Source organism: Peromyscus eremicus, chromosome 2, assembly GCF_949786415.1.
Source record: "Peromyscus eremicus chromosome 2, PerEre_H2_v1, whole genome shotgun sequence".
NCBI classification, from domain to species: Eukaryota; Metazoa; Chordata; class Mammalia; order Rodentia; family Cricetidae; genus Peromyscus; species Peromyscus eremicus.
Genome location: NC_081417.1, coordinates 20,600,157 through 20,620,180, shown reverse-complemented (window position 1 = coordinate 20,620,180; position 20,024 = coordinate 20,600,157). Strand labels below are relative to the sequence as shown.

General features: G+C 35.4%; 1 protein-coding gene across 1 annotated transcript in view; it reads right to left on the bottom strand.

Moving 5' to 3' along the window:
• Positions 1-20,024, bottom strand: part of Mmp16 (matrix metallopeptidase 16) — a 137,315-nt gene that overhangs the window by 110,880 nt on the left and 6,411 nt on the right. Inside the window, exons 3-5 of the mRNA XM_059255607.1 lie at positions 18,766-18,914; positions 10,284-10,406; positions 47-351 (exon numbers count right to left, since the gene is read on the bottom strand). Of these exons, the coding sequence (XP_059111590.1) occupies positions 47-351; positions 10,284-10,406; positions 18,766-18,914 (577 nt within the window). The remainder of the gene's footprint in view (positions 1-46; positions 352-10,283; positions 10,407-18,765; positions 18,915-20,024) is intronic.

Below are 20,024 nucleotides of genomic sequence, written 5' to 3'. Positions count from 1 at the left end.
AAATAAAAGGGGGATCATTAATCTTGACAAGAAATGATGCACTTACCATCATGATTGGGATTTCCCAGTGTCCATGGCTCATCAGAATCAAAATGAGTATCTCCTCCAATTCCTGGTCCAGGGAAATAGGCATGTGCCAAAAATCCTCCCTCCCCATCAAAGGGGGAACTGTCTCCATGAAAACCAGATGCAAAAATGATGGTTATATCCACATCACGTTTGCCATTTTCTAGTTCACTGTAGGGAACTTCTTCAAATGTTAGTGGAGTTACATTCTGCCACACATCAAAGGCACGGCGGATTGCTCTCCTGGTCTCAGGGTCTCCAACTTTTGGAGTTACGTTCTTTATACTGAAAGTGGGAAAAGATAATGATCAGTGTGTCTTCTTGTATGTAATTTGAATTATTGCAATTTTTTTCACTTTTTTAGTTCAGAATTATCAGAGAAAATGGCTGTATCATACAGAAATAGAATTTATTCATGTTTATTGACTTTATAGACACTGTTCATTACACTGGGTTATTTCATTATCATCAAGGGAGCATTCGTGTGCCAAGGCTATTAGGGAGAAGGTCTATGTAGGATGCTAGTGGGAGGTAGGATGATAGATCAATCAGTTTGCCAAGTGTTCAAGCAGGTGCAGCAGCTTAGAGCTGAAATAAAAACCCCAATTTCCATTTTATTTCCATCATTGCAGAGGTATATCACTGTAATTACCCAATCAAATAATATCTTTAGGCTGAGATCTATTAGCACCAACTCAGCATGAAGCAAGTCTTATTTATTGTTTTTAAAACAAAGGTCCAGTTATTGTGGTCCCTGATATTCTGCTCTGATATTCTTAACTAAGTCTTTCCAGTAAACAAAACAAAACTAAATAAAATAGCAACTTACAACAAAGATTTACAAATTTTGTGAATTTAAATCAAAGCAGGAAAAAATAAAAATGTTACCTTGACATTTTAAGTTTCACCCTGGTCTAACATTAATATAAATTGATGAAGCAAAATTACTGTTTTTGATTCATTTAACACTAATAATATATATATATATATGATTTCCTGATAATTTCTTTAAAATACAGTATAAATGAAACTAATACATATATATAATTTTATGGTGCAGAATACACTCTATGCATTTTTAATTAATAGATGGATACTATAAGGTTCATAGTTTCAAATCCTTTCAGTTAGTAATACTCTGCACAGAAGATTACACCAAGTGAAACCTTTGATTAAAAAAATGCTGTGATGTTCAATGTAATATAGCTTGCTATACAGACATCAAAGATAACTGGGAGAGCTGCAATTTACAATGATAGTGATGTAGCCAAGTTATGGCATCTAAGCTGAATGACGTTCCTTATATAGGACTAAAATTTATTTTTATTTTTCAGATCTATTTCTCAATACTAAAAACATTTGGACTTTCTAATAGAAAAGTAACATTCTGATTATATACAAGTAAATTGCATGTAATCATTACAAATGCTATAATAACAATAATGACCTTATTTGTGCATTTAGAGTGTGACAAACACTTAATATGCCTTATTTAATCCCATCAACAATACATGGAGATGAATATTAATACCTACTTTACAAAAATGTTACAATTTATATAGTTTAAAGGAAATCTTCTGACGAGCTTTTTCCTAAACACTCTTGAGAGTCCATTGTCTTGGAGTCCATATACACCATACATCTAAAATTAAGCTTTCCTTTTTTTATAACATATAGTCCATACCTTATTTACAGTTTAGAATGCTGCTGAATATTATTTATTCTATATAAAAGGACTAAATACCAACAAGCAGCACAGGGTTGGAGGCAAGGAATGATCCAGGAAGCCAGAGGTGGTAAAAGGCCATGAAGTGGAGATTTTCCAGCAGATTCCAAGAGCCACAAAGTAGCTGGTGTAGTTGGAGCAGTGTGAAAGGTAGAATCAGAGGGTTTTATTCATTTTGTTTTCAATTTTCTTAATTCTTCTCAGAACTGAGCTGAGTGCTGAACTTTTAGAACAAATCTCTAGCATTTACTGTTGACAGAAACTTTTTTCTACATAGCATTAAACCATTTGTATGCTTATTTTGCTCATAATTATTAAATATTATATTTTTGTCAGTGCCCTCCCCTTCACTTTTTATATATTGTTTTGAGTGTAGGAACAGCAAACAGAGCATTAGGAATGACATTGGACTTCTGCCATGAATAAATGAATCGAGCCACAATGAGGAGTGTATCCTGCAGCAGAGAAAATGTGGAAATGGAAGATTTTAAGGACTTTTGCAAACCCCAGATGGGAGATGGTGGAACAATGGATCAGGTGGTGCCAGTAGAGACAGGATGCAATTTTGAGGGTCCACACACAACTAAACTTAACACCAGAGGAAGGATGGATAGAAGCAACTGCTTTCTGCCTGCTCAGGGATGGTTGCTTTTCAGTTTGCGCTAGTCTTATCCTTCATTCAGCAGAGTGTCCTACATTTTATTTTGAGAAAGAGGAAGTATCTACTTGGAGGCATCAAGGTCTTTGCAGCTTGTTAGATAGAACTCATTTCCCATCGTGAGGCAGAAGAGATGCATGCCAAGTGAAGGCATCATTCTTATTTTTTTGCAAATTAAATTACTAGTAGTCATTTATCCTCTTTATACACTGTGGGACTGCAAAAGTGCTAACGGCATGGGATTTGCAAGGATTTACTGCAGAACAGTACTTATCTAGATGCTAGACTATACTCCAAGAGAGCTTGTATACTTTTGTAACAAGACATAGGAAATTTAAAGAGCAAAAACAGTGATAATCTACGGTGACAACTGAGTGAGTAGGCAAACGAAAGATGCTAAATGTTGCTTTATTGACAGGATGGACCAAAGACACTTATCATTTAGTGTCTAGACAAAGTAACAGTCAGTAGGAGGCCAAACTAAATTTGTCCATTTAAAAAAGAGAGCTGGAGTGAGGTGTTATAAAATGAACATAAAAAAGAAGGTCATGAAATGAGAGAGGACTGACAGGGAGATAATATTCTATAGAAGGAAGATTCTAGAAAGGTGTAAGCATAGACGCTCTCTAATTGTATTTCCATTACAAATATGACTACCCCTTATAGAAAATGTGTAAGAGGGGAATAATGATAGGAAAAATTATGTCACTAACTCACACAGAGGATCGACAGGAACATGCTAAGATTGACGGTATTGGAGACATAGAGAACATGTTTTACTGTATATTATGAGAGAACTGTGAGTGGAGATTAGTAATTCAACGTATAATGGAGAAATGAATTTTATTTTAAGTAAACGGTAACCTTAAATGATGAAAAGAAGTGTCGTTATGTTAGTATGACTTTTAGGTGAGTTATTACAGGCTATGAGAGGAAGAAAACAGTACAGACAATATAAACTAACACGGATTGTACATGCTAAAACTTGAAAAATGTCACTGTTTTTAGAAGCCACACACAGAGGCGCTTGCAAAAATAAGCTTCACCATGCTATATGTGATATTATTTATGAATAAATATCAACCATACATGTGTATTTCAGATCCATGTTGGGAGATTAATACAGGAGACTCAGAAAACAAGATATCACTGAAGGATGCACTTCTTAATCACCATTTATATTACCTGATAAATGAGATAACAGTGGCACTGAGAGATCATGGTGTCATGATAGCAAAATAAAGTGGGTAGCCTTAAACTTTTAATATGTAATGCACAAATAACTAAATGTTAGCCATATGAAAGGGCAGTATTATAAAAAGAGGAATACTAACATTTTTGACAACTGTAATGGCGCTGATTTAACTGAAAAATCATTACTTGCATATTTCCTTTTATAGACAAAGAGAACAATCATTTAAAAATGGATTTTATTTGCCCAAGTGTTTATCTGGCTATTTTATGAAGAATCGCACCACGTTTTTTAATTTTCTTTCTGATAATATTTGGAACTTTAATCTAAAAATCATACCCCAAACAAGACAACCTTAAACTGATTAAAGCAAAATGTGTATAGTTTTTATTTATCAGAATAATTGGCACTGGTATCAAAATGGGTGACCTGGCATTATTAGCTATGAAGACTTAGGATTTCTACTCTTACCATCATTATGTACTGTGCCAGTTAATTTCATGATAATAACACATAGGAAGGTTGCTACTTTAATTTTTCTTATGGTGGTAAATTTTTTTCAAAGTTAGACTGCAGTTACACCTTTGATATTGGAGGTAAGAACAAAGATAAATGCCTTGGAATTGAATTAAGATAGAGAAACATTGTAATACTCTTTTCTCAAGATGATTACGGTTTGGGGAGGCTTAAATTATTCATGTGAGTGAAAGGCCTTCTCTGACATAGATTATCAATAATTATTCATTGTTTTCTGGGCTTATAGATAACTTCCTGGCTGTTTATTTTGTCTCACATAGTCTCTAGTCAAGAACTTTGTTATTGCATGATCTCCATATTGGAGAACATACAGTCAAAATAGAAAAAGCCAGCCACATAAAAACATTCAGAAACAGCTGAAACTCTGGAATTATCAAACCAGTTATTCAAAATAACTCACCAATATGTTAGAATCTTAATAGAAATGTAGCTAACAAAAATTATAAGGTGTGTGTGTGTGTGTGTTTGTGTGTGTGTGTGTGTGTGTGTGTGTGTGTGTGTGTGTGTGTGTGTGTATGCTTTACCCATGTAACAGAAACTGTAAGAAATGAAGTAAAGGGCAGGGCAGATATAAAACTGCACATGAAACAAATGAAGACTACCTTTGATATTCTCATTATGGCCAAGGAAAGAATCACTGATTTCTAAAATACCACAGGAACTTCCTCAACTGCAAGGTAAAGCAAAAAAAAGATGAAATCCAGAATAGATAATCCAGGAACTCTGGGGAAATAGATGTAAAGATTACACTTAAAGGAAGAAGAGCAGCTGTAATAATGCCTACGAATGTTTCAACATTAACAACAGAAACCAAATTACTGATCCATGAAACTCAGAGCACATGAAGGAGCAACCCCAACCATACCAGAACCATATCTGTAGAGGAGCAAAGCAAATAATTATAATTAGAGTTCTCTTTTTAAAAAATGCAAGAAGAAAGCAGTAAGAATGTTTAAAGTGTTCAGATAATAAATAATAAAACTACCAACCTAGAAATCAGCATCCAGTGAAATTAGCATTCAAAAGTGAAGTAGAAAAAATAACTTGTTCAAAGAAAAACTAAGAAATTCTTGTCAGTAGGCTTTTCTGACAAGAAATTTAAGACTTCTTCAGAGATAAGATCAGAAATTCAGATCTACATAAAGAAAGGAAAATTATTAGAGAAGGAATATACTTCTTTCTTAGATACCGCAAAGCAAACAAAGTATGTGAAAACAATATTTAAGCCTGCAATAAAATGAAATGCTAATGAATTACTCTTTTTGTATATACTATTTCGTATATATATATATATATATATATATATATACCATCTATATGAGAAAAAGTAGAAAATTCTGACACAGTAAAATACAAATAAGTAGTAAAGTAGTCATGTTTATGGATAGGAAAACTCAATATGTTAAGGTTTTAGTTCTTTGTTACTTGATCAGTAGACATAATGCATTATTAATCAAAATCATATTCAATTATTTTATAGATACGAACAGATGGATTTTGATGTTGATGTTGAAGTTTATGAAACTCAACATAATCAACATGATACTCAAAAACATATGCAGGCAACTGAAACCACTAGATATTACAGTAACTTTAAAGTTAGTAATTGAGATAGTATGATATTGATTAGATCAGATATATCAGGAACGAAAGTGAAGAATAAGCCCAGAGAGTGACCAATGCACACAAGTCAACTTCTGATCTAAGACAAATGAGTGAAAGGAATATAGTCTGAACAATGCAGATCTTCTCAGCAGTATTGCTGGGGAGATAGGGTACACACACACATACATCCACACATCCACACACACACACATCCACACATACACACACACACACACACACACACATACACACACACACATACACACACACACACATACACACACACACACATACACACACAGACACACACAGACACACACACATACACACACACATATGCATTTACATGAGTGAATACAGTTGTAGTTAATGTGCACATCTTACATATTGTTTCAAAAGTTATTGAAAGTAGAGTGGGGGATGTAGCTCAATTGGGTGTTTTTAGCTAGCATGGAGGAAGCCCTGGGTTTGTTAATCATTACTTTATAAACATGCACTGTGTTGCACTCCTGTAATTCCAGCACTCAGGAGGTAGTGAAACAATACTGAATGACTAGAAAATAAGTCAAAGGATCATATACATGTCCTTGGTTTTGATGGTATATTTTTCTTATTTATTTATTTACTTGACATCTCAACAGCAGTTTTCCCTCCCTCCTCTTCCTAGTCCTTCCCCACCTTCCCTCTGCCTTCACTCCCCATCATCTACTCCTCAAACTCTATTTAGGAAAGGGCAGGCCTCCCAAGGATAGCTATAGAACATGGCATATCAAGTTGCAGTAAGACTCAATTACCTCCCCTTGTATTAACTATGGGCAAAGCAACCCAGTATGAGGAATAGAGTCCTAAAAGCCAGCAAAAGAGTCAAAGACAGTCCCTGCTTTCACACTTAGGAGTCCCATAAAAAGACCAAGCCACGTAACTGTCACATATATGCAGAGGGACTAGGTGAGTCCCATGAAGGCTCACTGTTGTCAGTTCAGTCTCTTTGAGCTCCCATGAGCCCAGGTTAGTTGATTCTATCGGTTTTTGTCTGATGTCCTTGGACTCTTCTGACTCCTCAAATCTCCCCCCCCCCCCCACACACACACTCTTCAGCAGGATTCCATGAGCTTGGCCCAATGTTTGACTGTGGGTCTCTGCATTTGTTTCAACCAGCTGCTAGATGAAGTTTCTAATGACAATTGGACTAGGCACCAGTCTCACTCAGGATAAATACACAATAACAGCCAGGTCAGTATTTCACCGCCAGAGCCCAGGCATCTCACTACAGCAAGCCATGATAGTATATTTTTAGACACTACATATAACAACAAAGGAAGGAAATTAGTTGGACATTATTAGAATTAAAACAACTGCTCTAAAACCAATCACAAAGACAATGGAAGTGTAGGCCACAAAACAAGAGAAGATGTTGAAGACACCACTGATTAAAGGCTTACTGAAGAAATGATGTCTCTTAAGCAAGAAAGCCATCTAGCTATTAATCAGAAAATCTGAGGATTTCACCAAAGTAGTTATTTTGAGAGTATACAAGTGCAGATGATGCTGAACATTATATTTCACTAAAGAAACCATCTAAGTACATTATCTCCATCTCCATGAACAATGAAAATTCTGCATCTGTGTCCTAGCTAGTTTTATGGCCACCTAACAAAAGCCATAAAACAAGCCAGATACATTTAGTAAGAGAGACTCTCAAATAAGAAAATGCCTCCTAAGATCTAGCTGTAAGGAAGCCTGTTAGGCATGTTCTTCATTAGCAATTTCTATGGGAAGGCCCAGCCCATTGTCCTTGGTGCCAACCCTGAGCTGTTAGGCCTGAGTTCTATAAGAAAGCAGCCTGAAGAAGGCAGAAGGAACAAGCCAGTAAGCACACTCCTGTGTCCTCTGTGTCAGCGTCTGCATCCAGATCCCCACTAGATTTGTGTTCCTATTCTTCACTTCCCTCAATGGACTATGACTAAGGATATGTAAGCCAAATAAATCCTTTCCTCCTCAAGTTGCTTTTGGTGTTTCATCACAGCAACAGTAACCCTAACTAAGGAATGCTGTCAAATCAGCTACAGTTTCAAACCCTTAATCCTAAAGTCAGAGAGATTATAGGCAAACACAGTTTTCAGGTACCACTGGTGATGATTCAAAATGGAACATCGAGCCAATAAGAAAAGTTATATTGGCAGTTTTATAAAGAGCTCACCCCAGTTTTAATATACAATAAACAATCACTCTCCTTGGTACTCATTCAAATTATCTAGAAATTTATATGCACACAAAAAACTTGCACAAAAATGTTTATACTACCCACATTCCTGAGAATCCCTGAAAACAACTGAGATGGTTTCAGTAGATGGCTAACTGAGTAAACTGTGATATCGTTACAATGGGTTAGTATTGAGTAATAAAAACAAATGAGCTATCAAGTCACAAAAAAGACGTGAAGAATCCTTAGATGCATCTCAGTAAGGAGAAGTGAGTTGGAAAAGACATTAAGCCAGACTACAACTAAACGGCCATACATAAAAATCCATGCTCACATTGATAATAACAAAATAAGTAATTGCCAGGGTTTTGGAGGGAAGAGAGATGAATAAATTGGTAGGACATGGGATTTTTAGGGCACTGAAAGTACTTGTATAATATTGTAGATATAGACATATGACATCATATACCAGCCAAATACATAGAACCAGACAGGGTGAATGGTAGTTCAAACCATTAAACCAAAGTTCCTCCATCAGGAATCAAAAATGATTCTGGATCATCAGATCTGCAAATGTGCCACACTAAACACAATATTCCCAACAGCAGAAACTGTGCTGTTCAAGATTCATTGGTCTAAAATTGTTGTGAAAATGAAATCTTACATTATTTAAGATGGCCATAATTTTTATTATTTTGAAATTACTTAGAATTATGCTAGGCTTTATGAATAGAGATGTAGTGTATGAGTGACAGTAGTTTCAGTGTTTCAAATTCTTATATTTTTAATGTTTATTACCTTTCTAAATACCTTCTCTGTCACTGTATGAGGCAAAGAATTGCTTTCAATCAGTCTTGTATGAAGTATACAAGTGCTTTTCAATCCATCTCCAAAGTTCTCACTATATACTCTTTGATATGAAGTTCATTAGAGAAAGAAGGATAGCTCATTGGACAGCAGGCATTAATATTGCCATTGCTGGGAAGATATAAACAGTATTCCATATTAATTTCTGGGAATAATATTTAACTTTCTTTTCCAAGCACAGACAGTGTAGTGGTATGAAATGTTTCTGAAGCGAAATGAATAATCCCACGAAAAGATTAAATGTTGGTGAATACTAGCTTCATGGAAAAAGCCAAGGGTTTTTTTTTTTGTTTTTTTTTTTGTCTTTATCTGAAGAGCAATTGACATAATTTACATAAAATAATTATCTAGTCTCATTCTATCTGGGAGGACAATATAAGATTATAAAGTAATTCTGAGCAATGTTTCTCCTCTAAATAATCAAAATAAGTACAAATACCATATTCCAGTTGTATATAGAAAAAAAACAAATCATTTTAATGTTATCTTTAAACATTTCATTAAGGCCTATTTGTGAAAATAGCAAGAATTATAAAATTCCTTTTCTACTCATATAATTTGATTGAAGTATTTCTTGGCATACCCTCTCCATAAAGTGTCTTTCATCTTCTAACCATTGGTTTAACAATTTCTTTCAAATATTCTTATGGGCCTTGGCTACGAAGAGGCATTGAAGACTCCCTGGGTTTCTAGAATGCCTAGGACAATTCTGATGTTTTGAGGGTGTGTCTTGTTTCTTCCTTTTCATATAAACATCACATTTACATAATTGTTTAACCTCGGCATTGCTATGTATTCTCTAAGGAAGAACAGGGTCCTCGGGCTTTATTTGTTGTTATCTCCCTGGGCTGATCACTGTTCTTTGTTCATACTTAGAGCAGTAGTAGGTCATTGGGTAAAAAAAAAAAAAAAAAGCATAAAATTTTCCAATAAAGTAGTGGTAATCTTAGGTTGGATATAATTTTGCATCATTGAAGACAACAAAGAAAGGATGTCAAGTTCAATAATTACCACAGGGAAAAAAAGGCAAAATGTTAATAGTGCTACCACAGTTATTAACCATTTATTTCAAAAGCATTTTGTTTAAAAGGTAGACTTATAGACTATATTACTTGTTTATTTTTTAGGCTATTACATACTTGAAAAGAGTGCACCAAAGTAGAACCCTCATCTAAAAGTCCCTCAGAATATTAACATCTTTTGGAAGTTGTGAGGCACGAGATACAAGAGACCAACAATGTCAAACAACGTCCGCAAGGTCCCCTAAAATCCATGTTATTCTCTTCCTATTGCACTTGAAAAATCTCTAGGACAATATAGCATCACTGATTACTTACATGTAGTCCATGTTCACAAAATAACATGTATCGAACAAAATGTCAAAGCAACAGAAATGAAACAAGGTTGGGGTAGGGCCGAGAGCTTGTACCTGTAAGTGATATGTTTGTGTTGCCACTTCTGGCCAGTTAGTGCGTAGCGCTTCCGACGAATGTTGAATTTGGAGCTGCCTCTTGTCTGGTCTGGTACACCACATCGAGGCTTCTTCATCCAGCTGAAAAAGAGTGGTATTTTTCAGCAACTCCTCTTAATGATTTCAAAAGGGAAACAGCAACCCACAAAGGGAAATGGTCCATGTTCAGTGTTCTTACCATTTAAATCTAAATAGATGTCATACATTTTCAGAAAGTTAACACTTACTATGTTACTATTCAAATTCTTTAGTGCATTTACTTCCTCCAATGTACTTTGAGATAACTGCACAAAAAGAAGTTACTTGAAATTTCTATATAGAATCCACTGTTGAAATGTATGCAACCTTGAACAAATCTTCACTTCCTCACATTATCTATGAAATGACACTAGGATATGCTAACATTCTGTGTGTTGTGTTTTTTATTTTTCAGATTAATTTCCCATTGTAATTTCTGAGTACAATATTCCATTATAATAGCTTAGTATAATATTTGATAATATATAATTAAAATTATACTATTCCATGACAATATCTCAATAAATTTCATTATAGCATCTCATTATAATATGGTTGGCAAAAGAAAATAATTCTACAGTCCTAAGATTTTTTTCTCTGTGACAGGATTTCTCTGTGTAACAGCCCTCCCTAGCTATTCTGGAACTCACTCTGTAAACCAGGCTGGCCTCAAACTAACAGAGATTCACCTGCTTCGGCCTCCAGACTGCTGGGATTTAAGGAGTGTGCCACCACTCCCATCTTGAGTCCTACGATTTGATCAAAGACTTTCAGCACATTTTTGCATGGGATATGCATAATATTTCTAAATTTTATTTCATGTATATGGATGTTTTGCCTGAGTAGATGTCTCTGTGCTTTGGGTGTGCTTGGTGCCTGCAGGGTCAGAAGAGGGAGTTGGATTCCTTGGAACTGGAGTTACAGATGATTGTGTTCCACCATAAAGACCTTGGGAATTGAACCCAGATCCTCTCAAAGAGCAGCAGTGCTCCTAGCTGCTGAACCATCTCTCCATCAGCTCCATAGATTTTTATATTCTCCTTCTAATGGCAGGTTTCACTATGGCAGAGTCCCTCTCCTCCAGCCTTGAGAGCAGTATATTGCTTGTTCATATGGTGCTTGCATATTCCTATTTCTCTTTTACTTTCAGTCATTATTCATGTTTCCCAATGATAATCAAATTCAATAGTTATAAAGTATTTTTCAGAGTAAGCAGTTCAGCATCACAGAATGAAGCTCAGCACTGAAATGAAATGCTGTTTCCATGTATTAATTTTACTGTGTAGTCATGTGTCACAGTCTAACTTGTTTTCTAGGGCATGGCATTTGATCACTGTCATGTTTATCACCTACCCTTGAGTCTTGTTTAAGCAGAAAGTTGTTAAGGATATTCAACAGTTTCCCTCACAATACATTTTTTTTTCTGTTCCTTAGCCTCTTTACTATCAAGATCACACCCAATCTTCTTGTTGCTACATGAATCAGAAAGGATATGAAAATAATTTGGTTTTTTGTATTTCATCACATGTGAGTTTTTAAAATATTTGAAATGGATTTGAATTTAGAAATGGCTGCCTATGAATATGCACTATACAACCGGGTACTTTCATGTGCACTCAATATCCTGGCACCTGGAGAGGAGGCTAAAACAGGTTTGTGAATTCAAGGCCAGCAAAGTCAAAACCATTCCAGGACAGATGAAGAAACACAACAACGTTGATCTCGAAATGTATGTATTTACTTACTTATTTTTAGTATGCTCTCCTATTGCTTTTGTTGCTGTTTCATTACAAAACTAATGCATGCTTACTCTAGAACGACTTCAAAATTAAAAAACAAAAACTTTTGTTATTGAAAGTGAATTAACTTTTTAGAAGTAGTTTGCTTATACTATCCATGTATGAGAATATTAACATACACCAATGCAATTACTTACATTACAATAAAGTTAACACCTTTAAAGTAAAGATTAAAAGTATATTTTTATCATTATTATTATTATTATTATTATTATTATTATTATTATTATACTCAGAGTAATGGGGATATCACAGTCATCAGATACAGCCAAGCTCATTCTAGTCTCAACAACATAGTTATGAGGACAATCACTCCCTTTCCAAGTCAAATGGGATGCATTCTAACTCCTAACTCCTAGGAGGCCCCCTAGGTTTCAAAATTAAACACTGTAGCAATGAGTATTTCCAGTCAGTTTGACTTCTCCTTTTATGTTCAGGAGAGCATCCCATTCAAGTATCAGATCTTTCTAGTTCTTTGATAATAGATATTACAACAGCTATTGGTTCTCGCATTTTTCATAAATATCCACCAGCTCAAAAATAACACACTTTACATAAATATGTAATGTACCTCTTCTCCAACCAAAACAGTGCCCATTAGCTTCAGTAAAATTTGGCTTTATAATTACATCAGTTTTTACACCCCAGACTGTGAATTCTAGCCAGTGCTCTGTCACTGGGTGATGGATAAAGGGTTCTGCAATGCTCCTGAGGTTAGTTTGGAATCCTCATCCCAAGCAATCTTGTAGCTTCAGCCTTTCCAATATCTGTGACTGTGGTTCCGCATAGGCAGGTTTGGCTCAGCACAGTTGTGGTCCATGTATCTGGGACACTGCGGCAATGCTGTTGGAAGCAGCACTGATCAGGGAGAGAGGGGACAGCCAGCTCGCACAGATGTAATTGGACACCCCATTAGTTTGGGGTACTTGGATCTACATTTACTGAGAGAAAAATTAGTTTCAAAAATATTTTGCAATAGGTTAGACATGCTTTCATCATGCGGACATTCCAAATTTTAATGAAATGGAAGGGTGATAGCTGCTGTTTAGAGTTGTCCCAGATCTTTCTAGGAATACTCAAATATGCTTCCTTTATTATTTTAAACATTCATAGGCTGTATCATCATGGAGAGGACTAGATCTACCAGGTATAAAAAGATTGTTAAAAGCAATTTTACACAGCTCCAACACTGAGGGCTTATTTTCTCTACATATATCAGCTCATTAACTGCCTCCCTGGACACACGTACAACTCACAAGACAGAAAGTGCAAAGATAAAACACTGAAGTACATGATGACAAGGAAGAAATGTAATGGTCACCACAATCATCAAAAAGAACAATTGTCTGTTGTCTTGCACTTATTAATGTGTTACCCTCCGGATAAGCTCTAAGTCTCTGACTTACCTACAAACCATATGTCTGCATCGACTAAAGGGAGGGCATACAGTCCACTAAAGCAATTCTGTTTGAAAGGCATTGCCATACTCAGACAGTAAAAAAAATAAAAATAACAGCCTGATGGTGGTGGCGCATGCCTTTAATCCCAGCACTTGGGAGGCAGAGCCAGGCAGATCTCTGTGAGTTCCAAGCCAGCCTGTTCTACAGAGCAAGATCAAGGACAGGCACCAAAACCACACAGAGAAACCCTTTCTCGAAAAAACAAAAAGTAAAAAACAAAAAACAAAAGCAAAAAAAAAAACTTTAACTACCAAATATCACATTTTTTTTTCTAAATTTAGAAGTATTACTATTAGGGTATCAACTTCACAACCTGGACAAAAGAATAAAAATAAAAAGTATTGATAACTGCATGAAACAGTATTGTTCTTGGTATATATAATTAATTATCTCAATTTAAAAAAAAACTAGGATTTTAAGTACTACTTCATTTTCATAGTAAATTTTTAGAAATGCTACTTAGAGTTAAAATAGTTCAAATAAAAAATATTAGCATGTGTTGAATAAGTTATGTGGCATTATTTAGATCATCAGAACTATTGAACATGTACACACATATATGCACACACACAAACATGTCATATCTATGGAAGTGGAAAGAATGTTGACCACTGTAAGAGATAACTCTTTCATCAAGCATTCTTCACTATACACTACTGTGTGTACATTAAACATGAACCAGCAAAAACAATTACATTTAAAATTAGAAAAAATCAGGCATGCACTACATAATGAGGTTGCATTTCTCAACTAGATAAAATATAAGACTATAAGATTGTCTTTGCATTAAGGAATTTAAGTGAGCATTTTTAAATAAATTAGGTAACCAACTTACAATTAAAAGAATTATTATACTATTAGACAATGGATTTAGTTTTGGGTGGAGAACAAATGCTACTCTCTTTCCAATGACAGTTCTAAGGAGCAAAAAAGTAATAAAATATTCTCTTCAAAGCAATACCTAAATTTGTTACTTGGAACTGGTTAATTACTTCAAAATAATACAAGGATTACTGCAATTGGAATAATCACTTTTAGTTACCCAGGAATTATAGATTAACTGTACCACATGTCTGTTTTCCAAGGGAGGGTTTTTTTTAATTTAAAATCAAATGAAGGGCTAGAGTGCTGGTTCAGTGATTGTGAGTACTTATAGTTCTTGTAGAGGAACTGTGTTCAGTTCCGAGCACCCAGATCGAGCAGCTAACAATAGTTTATAACTCAAGCTCCAGGGGTACTTTCTGTCATGTGTACATGCTTCCCTACACACACTCTCATACACATACCTAATTAAAATAAAATTCATCTTTAAGATATGACCTGGATAAAGAGGCACTTGCCTTAACCAGCACTCAGGATGGGGAAGCAGGATGTATGAGAGCAAGGAGAGTGTGGCTACATAGGATGTTGGAGGCAGCCTGGAGGCTACAGGAATGCAGTCTCAAATGAACAAGCAAACATAAATAACAGTGAATTGAATATATAAATAAGTGACCATGAAGAAATAAGCGGCTCGATAACATTTATAGATCACTTCTCAAATGACTGAGCATGTTTTAATAAGCCTGAAAGTGCAGTAAGTATTTTATTCTCTTTGTTGTTTTGAAATAGGCTCTATCTAGCGTAGGCTGATTTCAAACTCTTATGTAGGTATTGAATCTGAACTCACACCATCATCATTGGGCAGAGTTGTGGTCTGACTGAGAATGGCCTCCACAGTTCATCTATGTAAATACCTGGTCTGTAGTAGGTGGAAAGCCTGGGGAGAGTTGGTTGGTGTGACCTTGCTGGAGGAGATGTGTCCCTTGGGGTAGGCTTCAAGGTTTCAAAAGCCCACAGGATTACCAGTTATTTCTCTGCCTCTTAGTTGTCTCAGGATGAAAGTTCTCAGCTATTGATCCACAGCAATTCTCCCGCTTGCCACTGTGCTCTCTACTACAGTCATGGACTCACCACTTGAAACTGTATGGCCCAATAAACTCTTTCTTCTATAAGTTGCCTTAGTCATGGTGTGTTGTCACAGTAATTTAAATGTAACTAAGACAAGCAGCAAACACTCTTACCTGAGGGGCCATCTCTCTAGCCTCAGTTTTTCCTGACAAGGTTTCACTCTCTATCTAGAACTTACATGAAACTCACTATGTAGGCCCAAATGGTGTCACAGTTATGTCAATCATCCTGCTACCACTTCCTATATAATGATATTACAGGCGTGGATTATCATATCTTATAATCTATGTAAAGTAGTAGATTGAAGTTTCCGCAAGATTGTCATTATATACTCATTTAAATTTTTTTTTAAAAGCACAGAACAATGCTTTTACAGCACGATTAGAGGGCTTATACTTCAAAATATTTGATATGAGTAACCTGAGTCCACCTCAGGATTAGCTATTTCATTGAAAAAATAGACAGCAGGCAAATGAAGTCATGGGGCTTCCAGTTTCAACAACAATAAGGAATAAGGCCAAACACTCTAGAGCAAAGGAGGAGCTTCATAGAAGAGAGAGGGGAGAGACAAAACCAAGAAGGGCTAACAGTACTTTTGGAATTTCACCTGGCAATAACTGCCAAGTTAACATTTGCTAACGGCAAAGATGCATTGTGTATTCAAATAATAAAAACAAACTAATTGTACCATTGATATTCAGTAAGAATAAAGTTGTAATACACAAAAGCAAACAAGCAAGTAAATAAAAAGCAAGCAGAAACACTCATTTTGTTTTAAGATAAGAATTATCTGTCAGGTTGTTCTTAATCTCCAGTTCTGTATCACAGAAAGACTACTTATATCCTACATATTGACAGGTTCAATTCTCTTGGTGTGGAATCTGAGTCATTGGATACCAGTGGAACATTGATGTCCTCTACATCTCCATAATGTTTATACCCTCCCTCTAGGCCACAAGAAAAAAAACTTATTGTTTGTCACATAACAGGGACCAGCTAAGCCTATTATGATCACCTGTCTTTCTCTAGCTGTATTAGGTATTAGGAAATTACATCTGCAACCTGTGAATGACAAAACTGTGAGAAACAGGTGATGACCTAAGTAGGATTCTATTTCTTAATGTTTTTAAATGTTAATTTTACTTGTATGTGTGTATGTATGTGTGTGTGTGTGTGTGTGTGTGTGTGTGTGAGAGAGAGAGAGAGAGAGAGAGAGAGAGAGAGAGAGAGAGAGAGAGAGAGAGAGAGAGAGAGAGAGGAATGTTTCTGTATGTGTGGGTTCCCATGAAGACATCTGATCCTCTTGAGCTAGAGTTATATGTGGTGTGAGCTTCCTGATGTGCATGCTGTAAACTGAAATCAAATCTTCTACAAGATCAGTCAGCATCCTCAACATTGAACCATCTCTCCAAATCCCTTAAAAGATTGTTCTCCCTTAAAAGATTTAAGTTTCTTACCTTTAATATCTAGTAAAATGTAGATATTTCTTCATTTTTTCCTGACATTGGAACACTTGGAAAATGTAACTTGTTTTGAAAATACTCATTTTGCTTGTATTTTTTAAATATTGTGTTTAAAATTTCAAGAAAATGAAACAGAAGCTAATGGTTCTTCATTAGGGAGCAGTAGAATATTGATATGAAGAGTGGAGATTAGCTGAAACAATTTTGTATAATACCCAGAAACAAAACACAAGACTTGGTTTTTCCTTGTTAGCAAAGGCTACCTTTAATTGTGAGGACGGATATTTATAGTCTAAAAGAAATGTCTGATGTGTCTCTATGAATAGATAATTACAATGACTGGAAGTACTCAGGTCTGCATTTTTCAGCTATTCCCAATATTGAGGTGAGGCTTCTAACTTTTGCAGAATGTGGCTTATTGTTGACTTTTGCTTCCCAAGGTCTGAACTAGTCAGTACTCATTCATCTAATTAAACACTATGAGGGTTAAGATCTTAAATTTTAAAACTCAAATTGAAGTTTAATTTTAAAGGATAAATCCTATGAGCTCTTGTATAGAGATACAGCCTTATGTGAGCATTAGAAAAAAATAGAATTTCAGTATTAAATGTAGAATTAGTTTGATGGGTCAGAATTTATTTGAGTCAAGATATTTCATTTTTGAAAAGAAAAATGAATGATATCTCTTGACACATCCAGAAGATAACCTCCCCAAGATGCAAAAAGGCCTGAGTTGTGTAATTTTTCTACACTTCATTTGGCCTGTGATATTGAGCGTCTCTTCTCAGGAAATAGAGAGAAAATTGTATTTTTGTCTACTATGAAGGTTAATGCAAGATAATCAAATAACAGGGGTATATTCACTTTGTGAGTGTCAAGGGTTCTAAGACCACAAAAGACTTCTGCCTGCCTACACAGGGAAAAATATATCCCTCCTTTGTAGTAGAGGACCAATAATTATGCTTCATACTAGTGCTCAACCTCTAGGAGCCAGTGACAAAAATACTGTGCCACTAAATGCCTGTGAACATGTTTAATTACGTTACCAAAGAGGTAATAACTTTTGTCTTTGTAGTCTTTCAGGAAGTGTACACTTGAAGAACCACTTGTTGAGACAATAGAAGAAGAATATTGGATAAACAATAAATTTCACAACTATTATTACGAGGCATGAACAAGTCCTTTGTCACTGAGAAATTTAAAGTAGACATCTTCCAGTGAAAAATATTATTTTATTTATCTCATTTAGTGAGCTGTCACTTATAGGAACTTACTAAACATTTAATAGTCGATTTCTGAATTTTCCCTACCAGCCCAACATAAGAACATTATTTATACTGTTTCTGACTTCCGAGTGTTTAAACATATGCATCCCATTCCATCTAATGTGAAGCTGCTAACAGGATAACACTTTGTAAAGATGTGAACAACGACTTGTACAAACCACACAGAGCAGTAATCACTAATTGCCACGTCATACAGTGTCTTCAACCCTGCATTAATTTGACTCTTGCTCATATTTTCTTTCCTGCTTCAAAAGGTGTTGTTAGAACAATGTGAACAACCTGACTTTGTATATTACATGTTATGAGAACCCTCAAAAGACAGGGGTTGGAAATAGGATACATCCCAAAGAAAAGTTCATGAATCAAAATATCCCAATAGTGGTTATGGAATGTGTATAGTTTTTGTGACAATTGAATTGGGCTGAAGAATCAATGAAAGAAGGAATCTGGAGGACATTACTTACTCAATTGTGTTCCTGTCCACTTTTCCTGTCATATTAATGCCATAGAACTGCTGCATGGCAGCTAGAGCCGACTGCATGGTCTCTGCAGAGCGTAGCACTGACATTCTGGGATCAGTTGGTGGAAGGTAGCCGTATTTTTGTAGCCAAACCTGTAATCACAAGAGCAATTCCTTTAGATCAACTTCACAATTTAACATTAATATTCTGAAAATTAATTAATATCTATAGTAGATTCTAAATTTATTGGATGTCTTTGAAATATACATTATGTACTTTAGATTATATTATAATTTCTGTAGTAGTTATAGACATTTCTAACATATTTATAAATATGAATTAGTAAAACTTGTGATTAATCACTACTTAGATATTTATTGTATATAATTTGTATTCTTAATATGCAATAAAAAATAAAAATAAGATTTCATGTGTCCTCCAGGAACTCAATTCCAAAATAATACTTTTCCAGTAGTCTATCAAGATGTCATTGCTGGAAGGGGAAAGAAATATGCACATGATGCATCTAAAGAACTTTATCTACAGAGAATTGAGCAGTGGCTGCAAATGGGATGGATATCTTTACAGATGAACTCTGATATGGCATTTGCATATATCATTCATCTAAACAGTTTACCCAAATGCAGCTGGACATTCTCAAGAATGTGTAACCTTTTCATATGAAAAAAATTTATTATGTAACATATATCATAATGTGAAATTGATATATAATACTCAACATTCTTGTATGTTTAGGTCTCAACCTAAAGATCTCATGATTCTCATCTTCTCCCCAGTGACAAAACTTGGGAGGATGGTGAAAGAAAGAAGTTAGAGTGCAGCAAACCTCCTCATCTTCACTGGGGCAACAGTTAAGCATTGTTTGAAGTCACAGAAAAAAAAAATATTCAGGGCATTTGAAGAAAATAATGGATTGCCACCAGGAGCACAGGCCCGCTTTCCCACAGCCTCACACCTTCACTCCAAAAGTACAGTCTTATGCCTGATATCCCTGATCCAAGCATGCTGTCTTTTATCTCAGTCGTCCCAGGAGTCACAGGTTTCTTTAACAGCAGTGAACTACTGGGCAAATTGCTAAGTCTGATGAAATTGCAGTAGTAGTTAGGGAAGCCAGTGTGTTTCTCTCCCTGCTGTGGTCTCCTTACCATGTAAGTGATTATATAGGAGTGCAGTTTTTTCTGTAATAACTGGCATTATATAAGTTGTAACTGTTGCCCAGGAAATTCATTTTCCCAGCAAAA